We start from the raw sequence: 26250 nt of genomic DNA on the forward strand, positions 1-26250 counted from the left end.
AAACAAAAGGGTGGGCTGAAGGGACTTTGTGTATTTCACATAATGCTGTAAGAAGAGTTTATCCTTGTATAATGTGCTACACGTTTATAACATACATGACTGACATCTAGTGACAGAATGGAATACTATGAACAAGATGAGTTTAAACATAACACAGACAGGTCTATTAAGAATGAATTCTTCCAGCTAGGATTTTGCACAGCAAGAGATAAACAGCCAATTATTTAAATGTTTATAGCAAGAGAAAAAACACAAACATTTTTGTTGGCATAGCAGCTCACTAGAGAAAGCAAATATTCCAGGTAAAGCATCTTTAATCAAGTGGATACTTGTCACACATAACCAGAATGGGGAATACACACCCTTCCATTACTCTTCACATAGAGCAATCCAATTTAGCACCAGACAGATTAGTGGTCTACTGCTGACAAGAGCACAGTAGAATTTCTTCATGCTTTTCGTCCCCTTCTCAGTAGCTGCTTTGGCAGAGACAGCCAAGGTGCTTATAAAGTTGAAACAGCAGAGCCCAGCGAATTGAGATTTCTGTGCAGGCTACCATTTGATGTAGCCAATGGACTAGTCCCGTAGGGAGAGAAAAGGGGGATAAAGGATCAGGTTTGATGTGGGGACAGGTAAGAACCAGTTAACACCAGAACCACACCCCATGACATCCACTGCAAAGAGACCAAGACTTGGGTTTAGCATGTGTTAAGTCTGTTCCCCTAGATGAGGTTCTCACTCAACTCATCCAACCAAAGTCAATTATATTTGAGGATGGGGGAAAAAATGCACACGTTTCAAGCAATGTCAACTCAGTACCAGGTGCTGATGGCAGATCATAATTGGTTGCTAGTTGTGAGATTTGCATGCCAGCCTCAGACTTGCATCTGAGCAAATTTGAAATAACATCAGGACACATTTTTAGAAACTTTAAGAGGGAGCCCTTTCAAAAAAAAAAATTTCCGGGCACAGCTGTCTCAAAGCTTTTACAAATGTCCCCCATCAACCATATTTACTTTGCTACAGAACAGATTTGAAGCAAGACTGCACCATCTTGAGAAATGGAAGACCATCTGCAACCAATGTTGGGGCTACAAGATCTCAAATATCAAGTAGGAGTTGATTTTTGAGACTTGATAAGACAATAGATTTGTTGTCGTCCTCCCAGCACCAAGTCGGATTTAATGTCCTTAATACAGCATCTATCATGGGGATGTCTCAAGAGAACAAAATAATCTGGAGCTTGTCAGCCTGATTGGCAGTTCAAACATACCAATTAACCCAATAGTTTATAACTTTAGATAACAGCTGAGCAATCAGCAAGATACCAAATGAACCAACGGTCTGGCCCAATCCAAATCAAAAGACAAGGTTAGGAATAGCTTTTAAACACCGGGACAGAAAGCCTGGCTGCACTTCTCTTGCATGTTTTCAGCTCAACCAGAGCAAGCTTTTGATTATTTTAATTTTTATATAAAAAATGGCATATGCATAAAATTCAAAAACACTAACAGGCTTGAAATGCATCACTGTTTTCAAATGGTTTAAAAATGTAAAATCCATTTAAAAAATGCTTTAAGAAAAAAAACAAAACAGTGTCCATGTCACTTCCTGATTGGCTCCAGACATTTCCATAATTCTTTAGGATATCAGAAGAAGGGGATGGTGGAACGAAAGGGAGGAGAAAGAAGGGTAAGAAAGTGGTGGGGTGGGGAGGGTGAAAGAGAGAGAAAGTGTGTGTGTGTGTCTCCTTGTGGTAGTCAGGGTTGTGTCTAGTAGCCACTTGCTGGCGTCACGGCTGCTCCCTGTGACTTCACCTTGTGTCGTTGGCCTCCCCGTCTTCTCCCTCCACCACCTTTGGGCTGGTTCGAAAATCAGAAAATAAAAAGTAGTTGTTAAAACACTAGGAATTTTTGAATGAAGCCAGTTAGTCCAGCAGGGATGGTAGACACCAGTAAATTGCAGACTCTTGTCCTCACCCTGAGCATTTAATCCACTTGCTAAATACATCTAGTAACAGGTGTGAGCTTATTATTCGAACCCTGTCCCTATGTGAATATAAGCGCTTGCTTTGGACACACTCCTGTGACAGTGTCACAAGGTATTACTAGTCAAGCGTCTCGTGTTCCTCACTCATGAGGAAGCTTGAAATCTTAACCTAGTAAGCTTGCCCACAAATAAGTTATAAGTCAGCACTATTCATGTCAGATGAAATAATAAAACCTTTTTGATGAGTTCTTTTTCATTATTTACTGTTTTTATTTCAGATTTTTAGCAAACAGCTTTTTTAAAATAAAAACATTCCTTCCACCCCCCCTCCTCTTTCCAAAAGAGGCTTCCTCTTTAGTGGATAGCAGAACAGCCATAATGGGCTGAATGCTTCCCACCACCACCCCTGCCCAACTGAACCTCTTTACCACATACTGGGGAGGAATATCCAAATCCTGCCTGATTTTAATGCTGTTTTTCTTGGTTGTGCAGCCAGTTACATGACAAACAGCTTACTGGTCTCAGCGCAGAATGGGGATTGATACCCCTCTTGCTTCACAAATCACTGAATAAGTTTAGCCAGACCCTTGAAATGAACAATGCATTGACTTTTAGGGGGAGACTGGCTACAGGCTTTTCAATGCATACAGTGCGACCAAACCACAATGCTGATACCACAAATCCATGCAGCTACCTTGTTCTCCTTATTAACATCTGGATTCTGTTTATCCTCCTCTGAAGGCATCTGAAAGCCGTGCAGCAAGAGAAAGCAAACAAGAGACAAACAACATGAGCAGACCGGACGGACGGCCAGAGACCATAACCTGCAAAGATCACCACCAGCAAAAATTTAGATGCACCAGCTTCATAGTGACACTTTTTCTGTGTTACGTCACAGGCTTTAGTGCGTGTGCAGCAGGTTGGAGTCTTGCATCACTGCTGGGAGTGACATACACAGTGCTGCACCTTGACCTACCTGTGTTTGGTTCAATGTATGCAGAGCTGGTGTCTGCCCCAAAGACAGACCTTCCTCCCCAGTTGCACCACTTGCTGCTGACACTTCCTCCTTCTTCAATAAGGCCCCTTTCTTTGTGGACTGCATCTTCAGCTGGAGCGGTTTGGTGTTCGATGGTGACGTGTTCGTGGTCTGGATTAACTAGTTTGTTTTCAAAATAAACACAAGTGAACTGTTTTAACCAACGTTATTTGATCAATTAGAACATTTCCCAGTAGTTCATCAAATGCTATTTCCCATTCCCCAGGACCTGGGCTCCCCCCTCAAATCCATAATTTGCTTAAACACCAGTCAATTCAAACTCCACCTCATTCAGACAATAACACATCAAAAAAAAAAACTAGCTGCAATATTTCCATCTCATTTTAGTTGACAGTCAGATCATTGGATTCATGGCTAAATCATGTCAATTCTGAAATTCATGTGGTACCAAAAAATGCTGAATTAAATAAATCCGATCAATCAGCCGATCCAACTCCATGAACAAAATGCGACACTGTAGGTAACCTCAGTTCCTGGTGTGGATTCGGATGAGAGAGTGATAGCACCCTCCTACAGCCCACTCACAGGTTAGTGAAAATTGAGCCAAGTCAGGATCGCGGTTGTCTTCATAGTGGGGTTCAGAGAGTTAAATTGAGAGACATGCTGCACAAACACGTTCTATTCCTTTGAGTTGCAATCTAATGCAGGAATTTAAAATGTTAGTAATGGTTCAAAAGGGGAATCACAAAAGAGACAATAATGTAAAATTTGAACCAAAAAAGCTGTTTAAAGACAAATTGGAACACTTTCTGGCTAAAAACTGATGAGGGGTAAAAACTAGTCCTCTAACCAAAATGGCAGAATAGGGTCAGGAGGCTGAATGGCCTTTTGATCCTATGACAGTGATGCCGTTTGGCAGGGAAAAGGGAGCCAAAGAGCTTCCCTCAGTCAAACAGATCCTTTGGCCCAAATAGTCCATGCAGACAATGATCCCAAACTAAGCGAATCCCACCTGCCTGCATTTGGCCCATATCCCTCCAAACCCTTCCTGCTCATGTACTTATCCAAATGTCCTTTAAACACTGTAACTGTCCCCACACCCTCTGCTTCCTCAGTAAGTTTATTCCATGCTTGAACCACTAAAAAAACAAAATTGCCCGTCACGTCTTTTTAAAATCTTTTCTCCTCTCACCTTAAAAACATGCCCTCTAGTTTTGAAATCCCACACCCTAGGGAAAGACACTTGCCATTCACCTCATCGATGCCCCTCATGATTTTATAAACCTCGAGGTCACCCCTAAACTTTCTATGCTCCAGTGAAAGATAACTCAAACCCTCCATTCCCAGCAACATCCTGGTAAATCTCCTCGGGGGACAGGACTACAAACCACAGGCTGATAAAGGCTCTTCTGAGCCTAGATAACAGGACACAAAGGGCTGCCGCAGTGAATCAAAGAAGTTTTATTCCTGTTACACCTAGCACACCAGTCTGATTTACAGCCAAGAAGTGTCCAGATGGAGAATTCCCAGACTGCCTGGTCGTCATCCAGAAGGCTCAGAAACCTCACCCCTCCCATCACCAACGTTTACCTTGGTTATAGTTCCCACGGCTTTGGTCCGACCCTCTCTGAAGACGAGGCGCTGATCAGCGTGCAGGTACTCAGGGGTTTTGATAAAGCGGAAATGAACAGTGGCCTTGTCTCCCGTCCTCAGGCAATCTTTGCTCATGGACAGAATGGTGGCTGTCTGACGAATGCTGCCACAGTGCACTGCGAGAAAGAAGAGAATGAGCAGTTGGAAAAACCACGCATAACAAAACAAGCAACAGGTTCACTAACAGGAGGAGATGATCACCATATTAGAAAGGCTTCCATTTCTGTAGTGCCTCCTCAGCGTGTCTCAAAGCACTTTACAGCCAAGGAAATACTATTTAAAGTGTAGACACTGGCTATTTTGTGGAAACACAGCAGCCAATTTATACAAAACAAGATCCCACCACCAGCAAAGTGTCAGTAATCATAAAACTGATGTTGGATATTTAATATGTGTTACATAGACTACTGGGGAATATCTCCTTCAAAGTAATTCCTTGGGATCATTCACATCCACACAAGACAACAAATCAGGGTCTCATTTCCAATGTGTCATCAAAATACAAGAAAGAATCTCCGTACTGCACCAGGCTATGGCAGCCTGCATTATGGGTCAAATTCAGAGAGTGGGGCTTGACATGACCTGTCACTGTGGATAATTAACTCCTTCCCCCCCCACCTCCTAGCTACGTATTTAAGTTCAGTACATGAGAAAGATTAATTTCTGAGAAACAATACACTTAGCACAGCAGGTTCCAACTCTCATTGGCTTACCCATAGCCTGGTAGCGAGGGCTGATGGTTGTCGGATGGTGCAATACAAGGATTTCTCCCTCGAACTCCCAGGATGCCTGAGGATTAAGTTTTGGAGAAACCATCACCATTCCCTTTCGGATGGATGAGCGCTTAATCTGGGGGCAGGGACAGAGGAATTAGGCTCCATATTCTGGGACGGACATGGAAATTTTGTTAAAAAGGACAAAGTGCATTTGTTTCAATATTCTCTGAATATTATCTATGGATAGACAGATAAATTTTAGGCTAATGGCAAGATTTATTTTAATAAAACTCCTTCAAAGATGTGTGGGTGTTGTTGGCTGGACCAGTATTTATTGCCCATCCCTAGATGCCCTGGGGAAGGTGCTGTGAACCACTCTGAACTACTGCAGTTCAGAATGGTCCATGGGGGAAAAAGGGAAAACCCCCCCCATTTCTTTTTCAGATTCACTTCCAACTTCCTTTTGATTTGTGTTCTACCTCATTAGCCAAATGAATTAAACATCTTGTGATCCAATTAATGGCAAACATTTGTAACTTCGCATGTGTTGACCCTCAATTTGCACCCCAATATACATCAGATTTATGCCTCTCAAGTGGATGATGTATCTTCCTCATTTACGTTTTCCCTTCAGCAAAGTTCCTCCCCTAGGATGTTTTATTAAACTAACCAGAAATGGTAACCCTGACCATCCTATCCTTGTGGCTCCAAGGGTAGCAACTAGGAGTTGATCTTCAGTACCACGTTGGTCAATATAAATTATCCAACTATTCATAACTGACAGGTCAAAGCCATCAGAAAATGATAGACACACAGAGTCTCCTTTTACAGAGGAAAGAGTCACTGACTAAGTGGTGCTTTGAGAATAAACTTCAAAATTTTTGAAAGTGATTCAACAGGTAAACAGAGGTGGTGTATCTAGTTGGAGTAAAGAATCCAAAATGACACTTTACATCTATACAGGCAGTCACAGATGAATCCAAGCAGGAATTCAGGAAAAATGTCTTTACCCAGAGGGATCAGTGAGAAATGTGAAACCACATTAGGTAATAAACGAGGAAAACAGCAAAGCAATTAAAGGTAAGCCAGATCGTCACGAGTTAGGGTAAGAGAAGATGCTCTAATAGAGCACGGATCAGTTCAACTGAATGGCCTGTTTGTGTTGTAAAATCTCTAGGCTATTATAATTGAAAAAGCTGTACAGCGCTGTTTCTGTGTGGATTAATAACTGTACACGAGACAGAAAATGGGCATTCAATTTGATTACATGAATAATTTCTGGAAGAACAAGAGAGAACATTTATAGCAAGCAGTAACCACCATGAGGTGAGTGTTTTGTACCTTCTTCAGGGCAAAGGATGCAGTTTGACCACCTCGCACTTCCCGGACAGGCATTCGTTTCCTGTGGATTGATTTCACTGCGATGGGCATGAAATTCCCCAGTGGATCAGGTCCTAGAAGTAATATGTCATTCAAACGAATCAAACCTCTTAGTGTTGTTCCAGATACCACAGTCCCAACACCCTAGAAAACAGAATAAAACAGGAGAAGGTGGTTTATAATTTAAATGCTTAGCATCAAGTAGATGTCAGCGATCAAAAGTCATACTCCTGTTTTTAGCCCACAAAAACAAGTGAGATTTCTGTCCATTTTAATCAGAACGGTATTTATATTTGATCTACCCAGTGGACGGATGGAAATCTTGTTTGGGTACAAATGAATCTGGTTGCATTCATAACGCATCTGTCCTCAGAATGACCCAAAGACAATGTATTCCTTTTGAAGCCTTAACTGTTGTCATGTGGGCAAAAAGATTCCACAATAATTCTGAATTAACGTTCCCCAGTTGATTTTTACTGTTGTTTCAAATTGGCAGCATTGTCACAGTCATGTACTCAAACTGATCTAGCGGTAACATCTCTGGACTGGTTGTAGAGGTTGAATTTAACAGACTTAAATCCCAATGCAGCCGTGCAAAAGGACTGGAATTAAAATGAAGCCACCGTCACGGAGACTATTATCGATATGATCTGTTGTAAAGACCCACCTGATTCATCAACGTCCTCTTGGAAAGGAAATCTGGCCTCGATTTTTTAGAAAAAAAATTTTAAATAACAAAAGGCTGCAGGGCAATGGCACTAGCTGACAGGCCAGACACGCACACAGCCAAATGGCTCTCCTCTGCACTGTAACTCTTCTACGGTTCAAATTCTAAGTTGTCAGGTCAGAGAATCCCAGCTCAGTCCTTTAACTTTGTCAGTTAGGTTCAAATGGGCAACGTAGGGATAGTGTTTCCACTTGCTTGCGAGTCCAAAATTACAGCCTCTAATTACTCACTAATAGATCTAATCAGGAATTTAGAAGTGGGCAGCAACTGGTACACTGCAATTTACTCTCTCAAACAATCGGTGAAACTGACACTCTGTGGCCTTCAGCCATATAACCCCATGGCCCGAGCTCTAAACTCCCCCTCCCTCCTTCAAAAGGCTTCTTACAGTTCACGTTTTTATTGGTGACCTGTCTTAATATTTGTCTGACTAGGCATCAAGCTACTACATCCGGCATTCTGAACAGAAAAGTGATGGGATGGAGGACTGATGTGGAACTCCTCTTCTGCAAGCTTAATACTTGGAATTCATACAGAGGCCAGTTAGTCACACCCATCCCTCACTGTAAAGGATCTCACCGGGACAGAGTATGTGTCGTCAATCTGAAACTCTGCTGGCTCATCCTCCTTGAAACTTGTCCGCGGTGACAGCAGGTTCAAAAACATCTTCAGCAGTTCCAGGTTCTCCCCCGTGACATTGGAGATCTGGAAAATTGGACACATCCTGAGGAAGAGGAAAACGTAGGGACTCAGTTACTCAGAGACTGTTGTAGAAAAGTTCACATTTGATATTCTTGCCTCATCAAGGATAAACTTGCTGGAAAAGCTCAGCAGGTCTGGCAGACAGAGTTAACGTTACGGGTCCGGTCACCCTTCCTCAGAACCCGAAAGATTAACTCTGTTTTCTCCTTCACAGATGCTGCCAGACCTGCTGAGCTTTTCCAGAAGCTTTGTTTTTGTCCCTGATGTACAGCATCCGCAGTTCTTTCGGTTTTGTTTAGTATAAAACACCAGGGACACTGCTGACAGCTTTTGGGGAGTTAATTGGTCGGGGTGCAGATTAGCTCCAAAGTGGTTCAGCGATCATGAATCCTCATTAAGCTCACCACCACTGTCAAGGGCAAGTAGGACTGAAAACAAATGCTGGCTTCAGCCAGAGACACTGAAAGGGGGGTGGGGGCAAAAAGAACAACTTTTTTTGATCTGTTTTGAACATTTGGGTTAAACTCTCCTGTTTTACCAGCTCTAATTAAAATTCCCTAAGTTGCTAGTCTTACATCAATAAACTCCTGAGGGAAGCATATCCCATTCTACTTTGGCATCAAATGCTCCATGGGAGAGTCAGCATAGAGTGAGTAAGTGTCCAGTTTCAATTACAGATTAAATTTGAGTTTAGGGCAGCAGCAAGAACACAGTGATTAGCTACAGGATAAGGAAAGGGTTACAACAAACAAACACAAGTAGAGCACATGCTGGCTAAGTGGACAAAGAAAGAAAAGTCTGGGACTAGATAGGTGCCTACAAAAGGAAAGCATTGCTCTTATCACTTCTGTGCTGGCTGTCGACAAATTGAATGATATTTTCTGTGCTGTAACAATTCTATGGAAGGACTTGAGTCAACAATGCTGCCAACCAGCAGAGCATCTTGATGATGCTAACCGAGGGAATGACAGAAGTTACATGTTGGTGGGACTCACTGCTTTCAAAGAAAGGAGGAAAATATGAAAAAGTTCTATCTTTGTTTGAGGAGCATGAAACTTGTTACCTTTCAGAGCTGAAGTTTGATGCTGTAACAATCACATCATCCTTGTTCTGGACCAGGACTGGGATCTTCCTGCAGCCTGGAGACTTAAGCAGCCTCTGCAGCAATTTCAGTGTTTCTAATCAATAAAGAGACACAAAAAACCCATCAACCACTGGACAGTTTACCATAAGTAATGAACTGGAGCACTATACAGCCACACAACCAAGAGTCCTACTGTCCAGACAGTATCACTACCTCCTGCCTTCAGACACCTGCACAAAGGCTCCCTACCACTTTCAGCCGGGATTTGCTTCAGCCTTTACATACCGGCCAACTGTCTTCACCTTTGCTGAGATATTCCTCATGTTAGAAAAAGGTGCAAGAAATCAATTTATTGAGCACTCAGTCAAACAGCTTTTATAAAAGATGGACTTAAACACATTTCATAATTTCATTGTAATCAACCTGGTCAACAATTGAGTGATTTTGCTCAGTACATTTGGCACTAACCACATATACCATCGACGAAAGGAGACAGCCAAACTAGACAGAAAATAAGAGATTTACAAGGACGGTCCTAGAACTGAAAAACTCCAGTAATCAGGAGAAACTGAACAGGTTTGGCAAGGAGAGACTTAAGTGACCTGCTAAAGAGGTCATTACACTTATAAATGGAGTTGGTCAGGGGCCATAAAGAAAGGTGTTTCTGTTGTGGGAAAAGAAGATAGTGACTAATAAATCGCCTTTATTGAGAAGCTGATTAGAATGTGGAGCTTGCTATCAGAGTTAGATAGATCTTTTCAAAAGGATATTAGAGGGGGTACCGGAGAGAAAAGGGAATAGGAAGACGTGAATGAGAGAAGACTCTTGTGGAATGCAAACACCAAAAACACAGACTAGCTGGGCCAAGTGGATGGTTTTTGCCAATTTGGAATCCACAACATTACACTAAAAAAAAGGAGTAACAGATAGCCATTGGTCCTGAAACTGTAATAACATACACAAACCATGTGAATGAGTGTGTATTCTTTAGCTGGAGAAAAAGAAGAAAATGAATGAGTGTACTTAACTTCAATGGCTACTGAAAGGCAGTGAATTGTTGCAAATATATAACCATGGATTACATTTACCTGTATTGCAGGCAAGAAAATTCCTACCAAAATTAATGCAGGTAGCCAAAGTGGCATCATTGTGGCCTCACCTGGGATAACTCAGTTCACACACCTGCCAGCACCCATGACAAGTGGCTGGAAGTAGGACCCACAAGTGTTTTCAAATCAAATTACAAGAAGTGAAGTACAAAATTACCTTGTAAGATATTAGCAGGACACATGTCTATCTTTGTCACCACAACAAATACAGGAACGTTGAGGGCCAGTGCAAGTCCCAGGTGCTCTTTGGTCATGCCAACAATTCCAGCATTGCTGCCAACCTTAAAGGCAAAGTTCATCCGGTCAGAATGGGGGAGAAAAAGGCAGCTGACCATCAGAACTGAATACTAAAGTTCCAATTACCTTTCATACAAATCCTCAGCACGTGCTGATTACAATACAGCACCAATTGGCTCTAGTGAGCTTTGGAGATATCCGAGCTCATGAAATGCTCAATAGAAAGCCAGGCTTATTATTCTTTTCCAGTTGCCCAAAGCTCACGAAAGCTGACGGCACTTTCTGGAAATAACCGGAATAGACAACAGCATTAACCAGTTTAACCACAGGTTTTAAATACTGGGCCTCTAATGACGGTGTGATGTGTGGGTTCGAGCTCTAACTGTTAAAACACACAGCTTACATGAGCTGGTACAGAGATAAAGGTCTGCCACATAAACTATGGGATTGATAGTCAATAGGAGACAGGGTATTTGCCTCATTGCTGGAAATGAAGGTCACTCAACCAGGTATTATTGGGAGACTCACTTCCTATACATCACCCTTTGTTTATACAATAGAACACACTGGTTGTAGAATAGCTGACAGAAACATTTCCATTGTAACTGATTTTCACAAGCTGGTCTACAGTATACAGAGGAAAATTGGCACAAGATGACTAATTAAGGCAGCCAGCACAAACCCTGTTGGAGTGCACCTGTCAACAAAAGGCAAGGACAGGACCAAGTCCTGCTCAAATACTGCTTCCTCGCCATGCCTGACCATCAGGTCTCTCAATGCAGGGTGGCAGAGGGAAAAAATGTCATCCTAAACAACAAACATTGTGGGTAATTACTGGTACATTTCAAGTGGGAAAGTTCAGAGTGCAAGTTTCATTCTAGGGAATTGAAGTGCATAACCCAGACTTGTACTAGCACTGCAGTAATCAGACATCGTGCTGCACTGCCACAGCTGCTGTCACTTGGACACAGCATTAAACAGAGACAGCCTCCTGTTTGTAAGATTACCTAAAAGTTTCCATAGCTGAGAGCTAATGTCTCCTCAACGTCCTGGGCCACATAATTTAGCTGAAGTGGAAACAGCTACTTCAAAAGGAAAAACCAGAAGGAAGCATTCAATGATGATAGTGGGAGAATGACAGAGGGCTCAGGATTAGTATGTTCCCAGGAGAATAAACTCCTGCATTGGGCTGCAAAATCCCTTCAGATGCCCGGAGGTAGCATGAAGTGCTGTGTAAAAATATTTTCCTTCTCACCATCAACATACAGAAGTCTGGTAGGTGTCCTGTCATTCCAAACACTGTGGTCTTCAAGTATTTCTCATGTCCTGCCAGGTCAATGAAGGTGATGACTTTCGAGGATTTCTCACAGATTTTGGTCCAGTCCAGTCCACCGCCATGGCTGTCCGGTTTGTTCACAACATCCCCAGTGCTGTCAAAGCCCAGAATATCATTGCCAACACTGCTTGTCCGCCCAGATTCAACCTCATGCTTATGACGGAACAGTTTCTGCCGCGCAAATCCTCGTCCATTGTCAAGTTCGCCATGTGTCAGTACACCCAGCAACGTGCTCTTACCAGCATCCACATTCCCGACCACTGCCACCCTGCGGGAATAAAGAGGTGGTGCAAATTCAGTGTTTGCAAACGACAAGAACGATCGAAGAGAATAGTATTGGGCAGTGATCATTGACTAAGTGCTGCTGTGATTATCTACAACCAGAGTCATCTAGGGGACTTGCAAACAGCCAGGAAGCCTCAGTTCATGACATATTTGTTGTAACTCAATGAATGACAGTTCCAGATTCCACTTAACTCTGTTCTGAATGCACCAGGTCAACACTTGGTGTTATTGCTCATCTCTGAATGGACTAAATAACAAAAAGGGAATGATTAAATACAAACAGGGGTGATTAAAAAGAAACACATCAGCTTGTGAACTTAAGTTTATTGTTGTAGTCTTAATGGGCAGTCTTTATTAGGAAGAGAGACTTATTCAAAGTCAAACACTACTGGTATATAGCTCCTGACCCCACACAATTTCTGTGTTAGAAAAAAAAAAGTGTCCTTACAGTATTCAAGTCACAATCTAATTCTCCATATCAGTTTTTTCTTAATTCATTCATGAGGATGAGGGCATCACTGCCCAGGCAGCATTTATTGTCCATCCTAATTTCCCAGAGGGAAGTCAAGAGTCAACCACATTGCCATGGGTCTGGAGTCACATGTAGGCCAGACCAGGTAAGGATGAAAGTTTCCTTCCCTAAAGGACATTAGTGAACCAGATGGGTTTTTCCCAACAATTGACACTGGATTCATGGCCATCATGGTTCTTAATTCCAAATATTTATTGAATTCAAATTCCACCATGTGACATAGCAGGATTCAAACCTGGGTCCCCAGAATATAATCTGGGTTTCTGAATTAACAGTCCAGTGATAATACCAGTAGGCCATCGCATTCCCATCAACTGTTGATACAGTTAGCAGTAGTAACTGTGTTGTAGAACATACAGTTGGGCATTACGTTTAAGTTTGGGCACAAATATTGGTCAACGGGGCAAGATACAAGGAGGTAACTGACCTACAAGAAAGTCAAAGCCTTCAGGAAGCAGCACTCACTTTCCCCGACCCCTCAACAAAAGCAAGGCATTGATGATTCCCATTCTTCCACAAGTTGAGCTTGAGGTGATAAATATTCCCAAGATTCTTTCATTTAAATAAATATGACATTTCCAATGCCTCACCTGACCTCCAAAAAGTCATTCTCCCCGACTCGTTTCCGAACCAGGTAATCAGCTACTTTTCCTCCTGCCTCCTGACGCTCTCTGAGGAGGATCAGATCAGAATAGATCTGCTCAGCTAGACTTTTGACAGTCGCTACAGACGCTTCAATATCCTCATCATTCAGACCATATTTCTTGCCATCTGGAATAAACAGATCACAAGGATTAAGATGGAGATGTCTCATCATCCAGTTATTTTTCTGGATTGTAAACTGTGCAGAGTCAACTGACCACATTTATTGTGCTAAACCTGCAAATGCCAGGTGGGGGCAACTTAAAAAGTAAGAGAGTAGGAGGTAAAAGCTGCACCCTAGAGGCTATAAAATGGAACAAGTTACCAAGAAAGGATATTAAAATCGATAAATACTGCATTTACTTGAGACGACTTTACCTGACCCTTGTCCAATTACATAGATTGTCTCCCCACAACCTTCGTCCATTCGCTCACGTAACTGTTTCAGCAGGCAGTCATACTGTTCCAAACTCGGACTCACCAACACAAACTAAATCACAAAAGAAAGGAAATGGATTCAGTGGAGATTTTAAGATGGCCTGAAGACACTGGTCAGACTTAAACCAGCTGAAACAATGCTTTCCTGTTAATGGTCAGACTTGGAAATGCAATGGTGAATGCAAAATCTGGCACCAAATTCATTGCTAAACTAAAGTACTGCCTTAACAGAACCAAGGATAAAGGTGGGAGTGGAACATTTTTCTTTTTATAAGCTATTTGGGATTTGTAGCTGTATCAACAATCCAACTGAAGAACTGCAAATCAACAAATGTTGACAATCAGAAAATTAAAGCCTTGGTATGCACAAAGACGACTTTATTTGGGGTGCAACTCTCACCACTTCTGAAGAAGTGGCAAACCTAAATTGTAAATATGCTATTTTCTTTTGCAAGTGGTAACTAAGTGCACGTCTTAAATCAGTGTAAAGTGAACAGGTTTGTTTACACGCATCTTAAATCATTGCATATCAAACTAAATGGCATGAAAGTCACAATAAACAAATACAAAATCTCTTATTGGGGACTCCACTGTCAGGGATATAGATAGGTGATTCTGCAGCAGTGAGTGTAAATTGAGAATGGTTTATTGCTTTCCTGGTGCTAAGATTAAGGATGTTTGTAAACGTTTCAAGCATTACATTAAAGGAGAGATTGAGAAGCCAGAAATTATTGTACAGGTTAGTAGGAATGACATTTTTAGGGAAAGATTATAGCAGCACAGAGTGAAATTAAAAGGTTAGGTAGAAGATTAAAAAATAAAATCTTAAAAGTAGTAATTTCTGGTTTACTCCCAATGCCAAATTTAGATTAGATTAGATTCCCTACAGTGTGGAAACAGGGCCTTTGGCCCAACAAGTCCACACCGCCCCTTGAAGCATCCCACCCAGACCCATCCCCCTATAACCCACACACCCCTGAACACTAGGGCAATTTAGCATGTTCAATCCACCTAGCCTGCACATCTTTGAACTGTGGGAGGAAACCGGAGCACCCGGAGGAAACCCACGCAGACATGGGGAGAACATGCAAACTCCACACAGATAGTTACCTGAGGCCGGAATCAAACCTGGGTCCCTGGCGCTGTGAGGCTGCAGTGCTAACCACTGAGCCACCGTGCCAAGAGAAGAAACAGAAGGTTAAAAGGAGATAAATAAGTAGCTGAAGAGCTGGTGTATTGTTCAAGGATTCAGGTTGATGGACAATTGGAATGTCTTGTGGGATAGAAAAGACCTGTTCAAAAAGGATGGGTCTGACCTAAACTTGAAAGGGACATATATCTTAGCAGGGTGATTTGGTCATTCTATTAAGGGAGACTTTGTACCGATAGAATTCCTTCACTTGCCTTCTCTAAGTGGCAGTGTAAATGGAAGGATTGATGGGGTAGGTTCTGAATGTGAGGAGAGCACGTCAATTAGAAAAGAAGAGAGAGAATCAGAGTATGTAGTAACTCTGAAGAACTAAATGATTTCAATGCAAAGGGTCTTACATGTAAAGCTGATGAACTCAGGGCATGTTTAAGAACATGGAATTGGGATGTCATTGCTATTACAGAAACTCAGCTGAGAGACAGACATGACTGGCAGCTCAATGATCCCATTTTAGATGTTATAGGAAAGATAGAAAAGGCAAAATGGGGGTGGGTGGAGTTTTTGATTAAGGAATACATTACTGATGTAACTGAGAAGACGTTCCTGAAAAAAAATCATCCAGTGAAAATACAGGTAGAAATTACAAACAAGAAAGGAAAGATTACTGAGATAACAAGCTGCAGAGTTGGATGAACACGGCAAGCCAAGCTGGTGTTTCGGGTCGAGACCCTTCTTCAGATTTTTCTTCAACCAGCTCTACACCTTGTTATCGCAGATTCTCCAGCATCGGCAGTTCCTAATATGTAAGGAAAGATCACTGATTATAGGCCCTCAATAGTAAGAGAGAAATTGAGAAACTAATATGTAGGGAGATCTCAGATATATGTAAGCATAATAAGGTTGTAATAATGGGAGATTTTAATTTCCAAACATTGACTGGGATTGCCATACAGTGAAAGGTTTGGATGGTGAAGAATTTGCCGAATATGCTCAAGAAAATTTTCTTTCTCAATATGTGGATGCTCCTACGAGAAAAGGAGCAAAATTAGACCTTCCTTTGGGCAATTAGGGAGGGCAGGTAACTGAAGTCAAAGTCGGGGAACACATTGGGTCTAACGATCGTAACTTTATTGGTTTCAAAAAGGTTACGGAAAAGGATAAGCCTTCCATAAAAGTTAAAGTTTTTAAATTGGAGTAAGACAAATTTAATGCGATGAAACAGGAACTTTCAAAAGTTAATTGGAGTAGACTGTTCGCAGGTAAATTGGCATCTGGCAAGTGGGAGGCATTCAAGAATGTAATGACGACAGTTAGGAGGCATTTGGTTCCTGTTAGAGTGAAAGGTATGGCTGGTATGATTAAGGAACAATGGATAAAGGTATTGAGCTTTCGTCAAGAATAAAAGATTTTTTTAAAGATACAGACAACCTGGCTCAATTGAGTCTCTTAACTAATATAAAAGAGCGCAGAGACATTCTTGAGACACAAATCAGGGAGGCAGAGGGGCGATACGAAGTAATCTTACCTGCCAATGCTAAGGATAATCCAAAGAGATCCTACAAATACATGACGAGCTAGAAGGTAACTTGAGGGGGTTGGGCCTCTTAAAAGATCAAGGAAATTGTCTGTGTTGAACCCCGCAAGATGGAAGAGGTATTTGATGAACATGTCACAGCAGCTTTTACTGTAGAGAAAGAGATGGAGTGTAGAGAATGCAGAGAAATAAATTCTGGCGTTTTAAAAATGTTTCATGTTACATAAGAGGTGGTTAGGGAGGTCTTAGAGAATATAAAAGGTGGATAAATCTCCGAGACCTGATCTAATCAACCCCAGAATGCTGTGGGAAGTAAAGGAGGAACTGATGAGATCCTTTGCAGAAATATTTGCAACATCTATAACTATGGGTGAGGTGCATGACGACTGGAGGGTGGCTAATGTTGTCCCCTTGTTTAAGGAAGGTCGTAAGGAGAAACTGGGGAACTATAGACCTGTGAGCCTGACTTCAGTTGTGGGTAAATTGTTGGAGGTGATAATAAAAGGTAGGATTAACGGTCATTTTAAGGTGCAAAAAAATGATTATAGATAGTCAGCACGGTTTCGTGCAAGGAAAATCGTATCTCACAAACTTGCTTTTAAAAAAATTCAGTCAAGTTATCAAAAACAGTGATGATGGCAGAGCTGTAGACGTTATTTATTTGGATTTTAGTAAAGCCTTTGACAAGATTCCGCATGGTAGAAAAATTGGTAAAGTTAGGTCACATAGGATTCATAACTGGTTTAAGAGCAGGAGACAGTAATGGTGGAGGGTTGATTTTCGGACCGGAGGCCTGTGACCAGGGGTGTTCCACAGGGATCAGTTCTGTGTACTCTTTTGTTTGTCATTTATATAAATGATTTGGGTGAGAATATAGAAGGTATGGTTAATAAGTTTGCAGATGACTCCAAAATTGGAGGCATTATAGACAGTGAAGATTTTCTAAGATTAAAAACTGATCTTGATCATATGGGTCAAATGGGCTGAAAAATGGCAGATGGAGTTCAATCTGGATAAATGAGAGGTATTGTATTTTGGTACAATGAGCAAGGGTAAGGCTTATACAATTAACAGTAGGGCCACGTTGTAGTGTTGTAGAACTGAAGATCCTAGGGGTGCTGATACAAAGTTCTTCGAAGTTTTCATCACATACAGACAGGATGGTTAGAAAGGTGTTTGGCACACTTGCCTTCATTGCTCAATCCTTTGGGTATGGGAATCGGGACAATGAAGTTGTACAGGACATTAGTGAGGTCTCGTCTGGAATACTGTGTCCAATTCTGGTCGCCCAGTTACAGAAAGGATATTAATCAAGCTGGACAGGGTTCAGAAAAGATCTACCTGCATGTTGTTGCGTTTGGAAGGTTTCAGTCATTAGGAAAGGCTGGGACTGTTTCCACTGCAGCATGACCCGATAAAACTTTATAAAATAATGAGAGGTATAGGTTAAGTTGATGGAGTTGTCTTTTCCCTCAGATGGGGAATTTCAAAAATAAGGGGCACATTTTTCAGGTGAGAGGAGAGAGATTTAGAAAAGACATGAAGCAATTTTGTTTTTTAATTCAGAGCATGGTTTGCCTGTGAAATGAACATCCTGATTAAGTGGATGCAGGTGCAATTAGAATGTTTAAAAGACATTTGGATGGATATATGAATAGGAAAAGGCAAGGAGGGATATGGGCCAGGAGCAGCAGGAGAGTCATGTTTAGCTTCAGATTATATTATGTTCGGTATGGACTGGTTGGACCAAAGTGTCTATTTCCATGCTGAATGACTACTTGTAAACACAAGTTATCAATTTCACTCTTGCAATTCATTTATAGTCCTGTCTTCTTCTCACTTATTCACACAAACATGGAATATACAGAAGGCTTGCACCTTCAGATAAATCACTATAAAGGTGTGAAACAAATAAATTATGGGTAAACGCGGGCAGTCACAAATTGAGCTTGATAGTGCTGTATACATCACACAAAAGATTACATTAAAAAAACCAATCTGTCTGGTGTAATAATACCCATAGTGCTGCTACGCAGGAAATTCCAGGGTTTCAAACTCTGACGGCACAGTAACACAATTGCAAGTCTTAATGGCTATAGGTTGGTTGGTGGGGGGTGGGGGGGTAAAAGAAGGTGCAGGTGAGGTGTTCTCAAGCTTTTGCTGTCCTTGCCCTTCTACGTGGTACATGTTGTGGGTGTGAAAGGTGCTGCTGAACGAGCTTGGCAAGTTTCTGCAGTGCATTGTGTAAACAATAATACCTCCATCATTCGAGTTGCAGATGGAACTTAACAGTACATGAATTAAGCAACATCTCCATACCGAAAAACTTTTGATGGAGGGAAAGGTCATTGGCTAAGCAGCTAGGCCTAGATCGCTGTCAGAAGAGACTCAAAGATGCTTAAACACTGAGCAATTGGTCCACAATAAGAATAATTCCCTTCTTGCTGTGAATGACTCTAACCAATGAAGATAATTCGCCTGATAATTCCCATGGACTCCAGTTTTACTAGAAATCATATAAACTAAAATGACTTTTGAAATTGACCCAGTGCTGCTTCAAGTCAGGGCATAACCCAGATGGAGTCTACATCTACACTGCAAGCTACAAACCTGTCAATGTCACTTAGTTTGCAGAGTGAAAACAGCACAGGGAGTATGCAGCAAACCGATGAATACTACAGGAAAAAGCTATACTGCCCCTCCATTCACTGGATCTCTCGTAAGTCAATTATTTTCCCATCATCCCTCCACAATCCCTCAACACCTCAAAAAGAAGACACTGCTGGGTGCTAGATATCTGAAAGAAAGTTTCTCGAACCATTTCACTGTTCATTGTAGCTGCCTAATCTGAGGATTTTATGCATTTCTTGCTTGTGTATCTTTTAAAAAAATAAACTAAATTTCAGGTCTAAAAACTACAGTTTCCACTGCCCTCTGGGAAAAGATGTTCCGATTCTACCTGTGATATGTCAATTTCGCGAGCGTTTTTCTGAACAATTTAGATGTATTCATGAGCTGCAGAATCCATTGGGACACTCCACATTCATGGAAGATGCCACAGGAACGCAAGTTTTCATTAACTCTATTTAATTTTCAGATGTTCTCTCATTCTTCACTACCACACCAAGTAAAACGACACCCTTTTCATACATCTAAACACCTCGATCAGATTAGCCTCAAACTTCTAAACTAGAAAAAGGAATTAATCAAGCAGTTTGATGCAATCTTTGTGGACAGTACTCTACCTAGGGTGGAGTGGTGTGAAATCACACCTTCTGTATCTCCATCCCCAGTACACCCCCAATCCGCTATCGTGACGGCTCCATCATTGCCGCCCCCCAACCAACCAGGACGGCTCCATCATTGCCACCGCCCCCCCGCCCCCGCATAACCAGGACGGCTCCATCATGGCCACCCGCGCCCCCCGTCCCCGCATAACCAGGACAGCTCCATCATGGCCACCCGCGCGCCCCCCCCCCACCCCCAGGACAGCTCCATCATTGCCACCCGCGCCGCCCCCCGCCACCCCCAGGACAGCTCCATCATTGCCACCCGCGCACCCCCCCCAACCCCCAGGACAGCTCCATCATTGCCACCCGTGCACCCCCCCGACCCCCAGGACAGCTCCATCATTGCCAACCGCGCCCCCCAGCCCCTCCCCCAGGACAGCTCCATCATTGCCAACCGCGCCCCCCAGCCCCTCCCCCAAGACAGCTCCATCATTGCCACCTCCCCCACACCCCCCAACCAGGACAGCTCCATCATTGCCACCTCCCCCACCCCCCCCCCAACCAAGACAGCTCCATCATTGCCACCTCCCCCACCCCCCCCCCAACCAAGACAGCTCCATCATTGCCACCTCCCCCACCCCCCGCCAACCAGGTCAGCTCCATCATTGCCACCTCCTCCCACCCCCAGGACAGCTCCATCATTGCCACCTCCCCCTCCCCCCCAACCAGGACAGCTCCATCATTGCCACCTCCCCCTCCCCCCCAACCAGGACAGCTCCATCATTGCCACCTCCCCCTCCCCCCCAACCAGGACAGCTCCATCATTGCCACCTCCCCCCCCCCCATTGCCACCTCCACCCCCCCCAACCAGGTCAGCTCCATCATTGCCACCTCCTCCTCCCACCCCCAGGACAGCTCCATCATTGCCACCTCCTCCCACCCCCAGGACAGCTCCATCATTGCCACCTCCTCCCACCCCCAGGACAGCTCCATCATTGCCACCTCCCCCACCCCCCCAACCAGGACAGCTCCATCATTGCCACCTCCCCCACCGCCCCCCCCCCAACCAGGACAGCTCCATCATTGCCACCTCCCCCACCGCCCCCCCCCCAACCAGGACAGCTCCTTCATTGCCACCTCCCCCACCGCCCCCCCCCCAACCAGGACAGCTCCATCATTGCCACCTCCCCCACCGCCCCCCCCCCAACCAGGACAGCTCCATCATTGCCACCTCTCCCCCCCCCCCCCAACCAGGACAGCTCCATCATTGCCACCTCTCCCCCCCCCCCCCCCAACCAGGACAGCTCCATCATTGCCACCTCTCCCCCCCCCCCCCCCCCCCCAACCAGGACAGCTCCATCATTGCCACCTCTCTCCCCCCCCCCCCCCCCAACCAGGACAGCTCCATCATTGCCACCTCTCTTCCCCCCCCCCCCCCCCCCCCCAAACCAGGACAGCTCCATCATTGCCACCTCTCCCCCCCCCCCCCCCCCCCCCCCCCCCCCCAACCAGGACAGCTCCATCATTGCCACCTCTCCCCCCCCCCCCCCAACCAGGACAGCTCCATCATTGCCACCTCCCCACCCCCCCCCCCCGGACAGCTCCATCATTGCCACCTCCCCACCCCCCCCCAACCAGGACAGCTCCATCATTGCCATCCACAGTGACAGCTTCATCCTACCCCTTCACGCTACCATTCCCACCTTGTACATACCTCTAACCTCTCGTACCCCCAATCCTTACTCCCCCCCCCCCACCATGAACCCACTATCATATCACCAGCAGCTTGCCTCACCCCCATCCTTATGAAGCCCGGGTCCCCACAGTCACTGTTAGTTCCCACCTTGGCCCAGTCTCCCCCTCCCCGTTTACCTTGGAGGTCAGGTCGGGCTCCAGCTCGCCGTTGACATTCTCGCCGACCAGCTCCGGGGCGAAGATGCTGGCCAGCTCGCCGGCTCCGGGCGGTATCAGGCTTCCCGAGCTCGGCGGCGGAGGGGACTCGCAGCTGGAGGAGGCCGCGGCCCGCCTGGCGGTACCTTTCGCCATCCCGGTGGTGGTGGACAAGCAGGGCGGCGGAGGCCCGGCTCCAGTCCCAGGCGCCACCACCGGCGCCGACATCATCGGGGCCTTTCAGCAGGAGGAGCCTGGCCCCTTTAAACAGCCGTTAAAGGGAATAAAGATCCGCCGGAACAAAAAAAACACACAAAAGCCCGCTTCTAGCGGTTTCAAAAACCCCTTCCCTGTGCCACTGGCGGTCGTTCAGTCAACAGTTTCAAGAACCCCCCCTTATTCCTGATGGTTTCCAGAACGCCACCTCCACTGGTTCCAGTTGGGTCAGCAGTTTCACGTCTCCCCCCTCCCGTTTCAGGACCCCCGTCCTAGATCACTCAACAGTTTCAAGTTTCCCCCTCAGCCGGCGGTTTCAAGGTCTTTCCCGCCCCCTCCTCCAGCCGCCGTTTGCCAACACTGGCTCGAACGCCGCACCGTCAGGCGCCTGTCCGATCTTTAATCAAATTTCTTCAAGTATATATTACTCCTTTCCGTTCCTGCCCCTCCGAACGGTCGGTTTAATTTACATCGCTCCCGGCTCCACATCACCGGGAGGATCCGGACAAACTTTGCCGCGCTGGAGGCAGGGCCGCCGTGGGCTGGTTCTGCCAGGGCTGTCCAAAGGCAGCGCGAGGTTCAGGTGATGGACGTGCGGTCGGACCAATCACAACGGACTGCGTGCAGCACGGCACACGTGGACCCACGATTTACATCGCTCCCGACCAATAGGAGAGCAGGCCAACGTCACTCAGAGCTCCCAGCCAATGGGCGACCTTGCTCCTGTTGCTGGGTTCGTTCCTGATGCAACTTGACCGCAACAAGGGCCAAAGCCAACAAAACAAACAGGTCTGCAATTGTGTACACTTTTACATAAACACATGCAACACAACAAAGGTTGTTTTCTTCCCCTTTCTGATGAAACACGTTTGAAATCAATTGCAACAAGGCGATTTCGCACGTTTACAGGACCTAGCCATTACTGGCTGATGTCACCCACTTCAAATTGTCCTCAAGAAGATGGTGGCGAGCTCCTTTCTTGACCACTGCAGCCCACGTGACATAGGGACATCCGTAGTGTTGTGAGTGAGGAAGGCCCAGGATTTTGACCCATCAACGTAAAAGGAACTGCAATAAATTTCCAAGTCAGAGGTAGCAGGAACTGCAGATGCTGGAGAATCCGAGATAACGAGGTGTAGAGCTGGATGAACACAGCAGGCCAAGCAGCATCAGAGGAGCAGGAAGGCTGACATATCGGGCCTGTACCCTTCTTCAGAAATGAGGGAGGGGAAGGGGTTTCTGAAATAAATAGAGAGGGAATGGGAGGCAGATAGAAGATGGATAGAGGAGGGGATAGGTGGACGGAAGGACATACAGGTTAGGGAGGCGAGGGTCTTAATAGGTCGGCTCTGATTTATCTTGCCTCTAGATTCAAGTCCCTCTCCTGGATGTAAACACAAAAAACAAAGCTGAAATGCCCACTGCCCTTTTGGAGATATTGCTTTCAGATCAGACATTAAACTGAGGCATCATCTGTTCTCTAAGATGTCACTTTCTCAATGAAGAACAATTAAGTTAACCCGAGTGTCCAAAAGAACAAAATTTCAGAAATGAGGTAAGAATGGCTGCCTTTGATGTCAGAAAAAAAATTGCATTTACGTCTCGCCTCCATTGTTACCAAGCTTCTCAGAGCCCTTCATAGCCAATTAAGTAATTTCAGAGTGTCATCACAGTTGTTACTTAGAAATCATGGGAGCCAATTTGCGCAAAGCCAGATTCCCAGTGCAACAATATGTTGATAGTTGAAGGATAAATGTTGACCAAGATCAACGATGGGAACTTCCTTCTCTTTTTCAGACTTGTGCTATTTGATTGTTGATGTGCAGGCTGGAGGAGAGATGGTGCCTTGGTTTAACATCTCATTGGTCTGACAGTGCAGCATTCGTTCGCTGATGTAACTGCCCAGGGAATTATGAAGACAGTTATTTATCCAATTGGCATTTTGCCAGCCCAGTGTCTCGTCATTGGTCCAAACAAAATAGATCTGGTTTCAGCCGATGTACCTACAGGGAAAGGGAGACATGTAGGGTTGCCAACTCTAGTTATTTGAAGGGCTGATGATATAACCTCTTACTTGCCAATGAGCTATGCACATTCCACTAATAGACCTCCAATGCATCCAACCTCACTGTGCCCTACATTCCCATGCTAAATCATGAACCATTGATCTTCACTGTTAGTCAACCCTATCACAGCCTTTCAAACTCATCTCCAATATTTTTTATAGTTATCAGTTTTGGATACCACATTATTGTGAGGATGTGATTGCATTAGAGAAGTTGCAAGGAACATTTGTTGGGAAAATTCGCTGAAAGGTGAGGCAAGGTGGTTATGCTAGAGTTGTTTTATGCATAGGCTTAAAGTAGGAGTTAGAATTCCAAATGATTGTTTTCACTCAAAGGGCAATGGGAGCCTGGAACTCACTGCCAGAAATGGTGGTTGATTCAGAAACTCATAAAACATTTTACATTAGGTATTCACTTGCATTGTTATAGTCTTCAAGGCTATGGGCCAATAGTTGGAAATGGAATTATTGGTTGATTTCTTGTCACAAGTACTATAGTAAGTGAAAAGCTTTGTTTACGAGCAGTACAGGCAGATCATGGTAAGCAAGGATATACAAATCAAAAAGACTTAGAGGCACACAGGTTACATTGCACAGGGCGTGTGCTAGGTAAGATCAACATTAGGAAGATCAGCATTATTTGAGGCTATCGAGTCCATGCATCAGTCTAACAATGGCTGAGAAGAATCTGCTCCTAAACCTGCTGGTGCATGTGTTCAGGTTTCTGTATCTTCTGCCTGATGGAAGAGGTTGTAGGAGATCATTACCGGGGTGCAATGGGTCTTTGGTGATGTTGGCAGTCTTTCTGTGGCAGTGAGCCACGTAAATGGAGTCCGTGGATGGAAGGTTGGCTTCTGTGACGGTCTGGCTGTGCACATGATCTTCTGTAGTTTCTTACAGTCGTGGGCAGAGCAGTTGCCGTACCAGGCCATTATGCACCCAGACAGGATAATTACAGTGGGGTATCTGTAGAAGTTGGTGAGGGACCCTATGGACATGCCAAATTTCCTGAGCTGCCTGAGGAAGAGGAGGGGTTGTTGTACCTTCCTGACTGTCACATTTATGTGGGTAGTCCAGGACAGATCATCAGTTATCATCACTCCGAGGAACCTAATGCTGTTCTCTCTCTCAGCCTCAGTTCCATTACTGTAGATGGGGACATGTTCTCCTGCTTTCTGTCTGAAGTCAATGATCAGTTCTTTAGTTTTTCCAATGTTGAGAGACAGACTGTTTTCATTGCACCACATCACCAAGCCCTCTATCTCCTCTGTATTGTCACTCGTTGTTAGATATCCGTTCCACTATGGGTAGTATAGAGTCATACAGCACAGAAGTAGACCCATCAGCCCAACTTGTCCACTCCAACCAGGCTTTACCTGAACTACATTTGCCTGCATTTGGCCTGTATTCCTCTAAACCTTTACTATTCGTCCACCCGCACATGTAAATGTAATTGCACCATTTCCTCTGGCAGCTTGCGTGTAACACTCCATGTGTGTAAAAGTTGCCCCCTAGGGCCCTTCTAAATCCTTCCACTCTTATCTTAAACTTGTGCCCTCAGGTTTTGGACTCCCGTCCCCTGGAGAAAAGATCTTGGCTATTCTCCTTATCTATGCCCCTCACGTTTTTGTAAATCTCCATAAAGTCACTCCTCAGCGTCCTAGGCTCCAGGGAAAGAAATCTTAGCCTATCCAGCTTCTCCTTATAACTCCAACCCTCTGGTCTCTCTAATATCCTTGTAAATCTTTTTTGCAATCTTTCCAGTTTAATAACATTCTTTCTATATATGGTCAGAAACAAAAAAAATGAAAATTGCTGGAGAAACTCAGTAGGTCTGGCAGCATCTGTACAGAGAGAAAACCAGAGTTAACATTTACGAACCCAGTGATTCAGATTCCTGCTTCAGAAATGTTCTTAAAACACTTTCAATTTTTCTCCTAGGAAATCCTTTCATATTCAAATAAAACAAAGAGCATTGAGTATGGGAGCTGACATATCATGTTGTGACTGTACAGGACATTGGTTAGGGCCACTTTTGGAATACAGTGTTCAGTTCTGGTCTCCCTGCTGTAGGAAGGATGTTGTGAAACTTGAAAGGGTTCTGGATGTGAGTTTGCTCGCTGAGCTGGAAGGTTAGTTTTCAGACGTTTCATCGCCATTCTAGGTAACATCATCAGTGAGCCTCCGACAAAGCGCTGATGTTATGTCCCGCTTTCTATTTATCTGTCTCACATCCAGAACCTCAACCTGAGCTACAAATCTTCTCAAAACTCGCTAACTTGAAAGGGCTCAGAAAAGATTTACAAGGATGTTGCCAGGGTTGGAGAGTTTGAGCTAC

The 26250-nt window shown here is 44.4% G+C and overlaps 2 protein-coding genes across 3 annotated transcripts in view; one reads left to right on the forward strand and one right to left on the reverse strand.

Annotated features, from left to right (window-relative positions):
- LOC125446967 (epsin-2-like) overlaps positions 1–3137 on the forward strand; it is a 38829-nt gene extending 35692 nt beyond the window's left edge. The window contains exon 11 of the mRNA XM_048521002.2: positions 2731–3137. Coding sequence (XP_048376959.2) covers positions 2731–2738 — 8 coding nt within the window. The 3' untranslated portion in view covers positions 2739–3137. The remainder of the gene's footprint in view (positions 1–2730) is intronic.
- LOC125446966 (GTP-binding protein 1-like) lies at positions 12–22407 on the reverse strand. Of its 2 annotated transcripts, XM_048520998.2 has the most exons (13): positions 21614–22407; positions 13768–13879; positions 13338–13518; positions 11850–12198; positions 10515–10638; positions 9228–9342; positions 8042–8186; positions 6697–6879; positions 5353–5488; positions 4577–4755; positions 2966–3145; positions 2684–2734; positions 12–1862 (listed from the first exon to the last, which is right to left on the reverse strand). In XM_048520998.2, the coding sequence occupies exons 1-13, from the start codon at positions 21860–21862 to the stop codon at positions 1773–1775; spliced, it is 2094 nt and encodes a 697-aa protein (XP_048376955.1). In that variant the 5' UTR covers positions 21863–22407; the 3' UTR covers positions 12–1772. The 2 variants fall into 2 exon arrangements, with proteins under 2 accessions (XP_048376955.1, XP_048376956.1); XM_048520999.2 differs by lacking the exon at positions 2684–2734.
- Positions 22408–26250: the final 3843 nt, after the last annotated feature.

Source organism: Stegostoma tigrinum, chromosome 38, assembly GCF_030684315.1.
Source record: "Stegostoma tigrinum isolate sSteTig4 chromosome 38, sSteTig4.hap1, whole genome shotgun sequence".
Classification (NCBI taxonomy): Eukaryota; Metazoa; Chordata; class Chondrichthyes; order Orectolobiformes; family Stegostomatidae; genus Stegostoma; species Stegostoma tigrinum.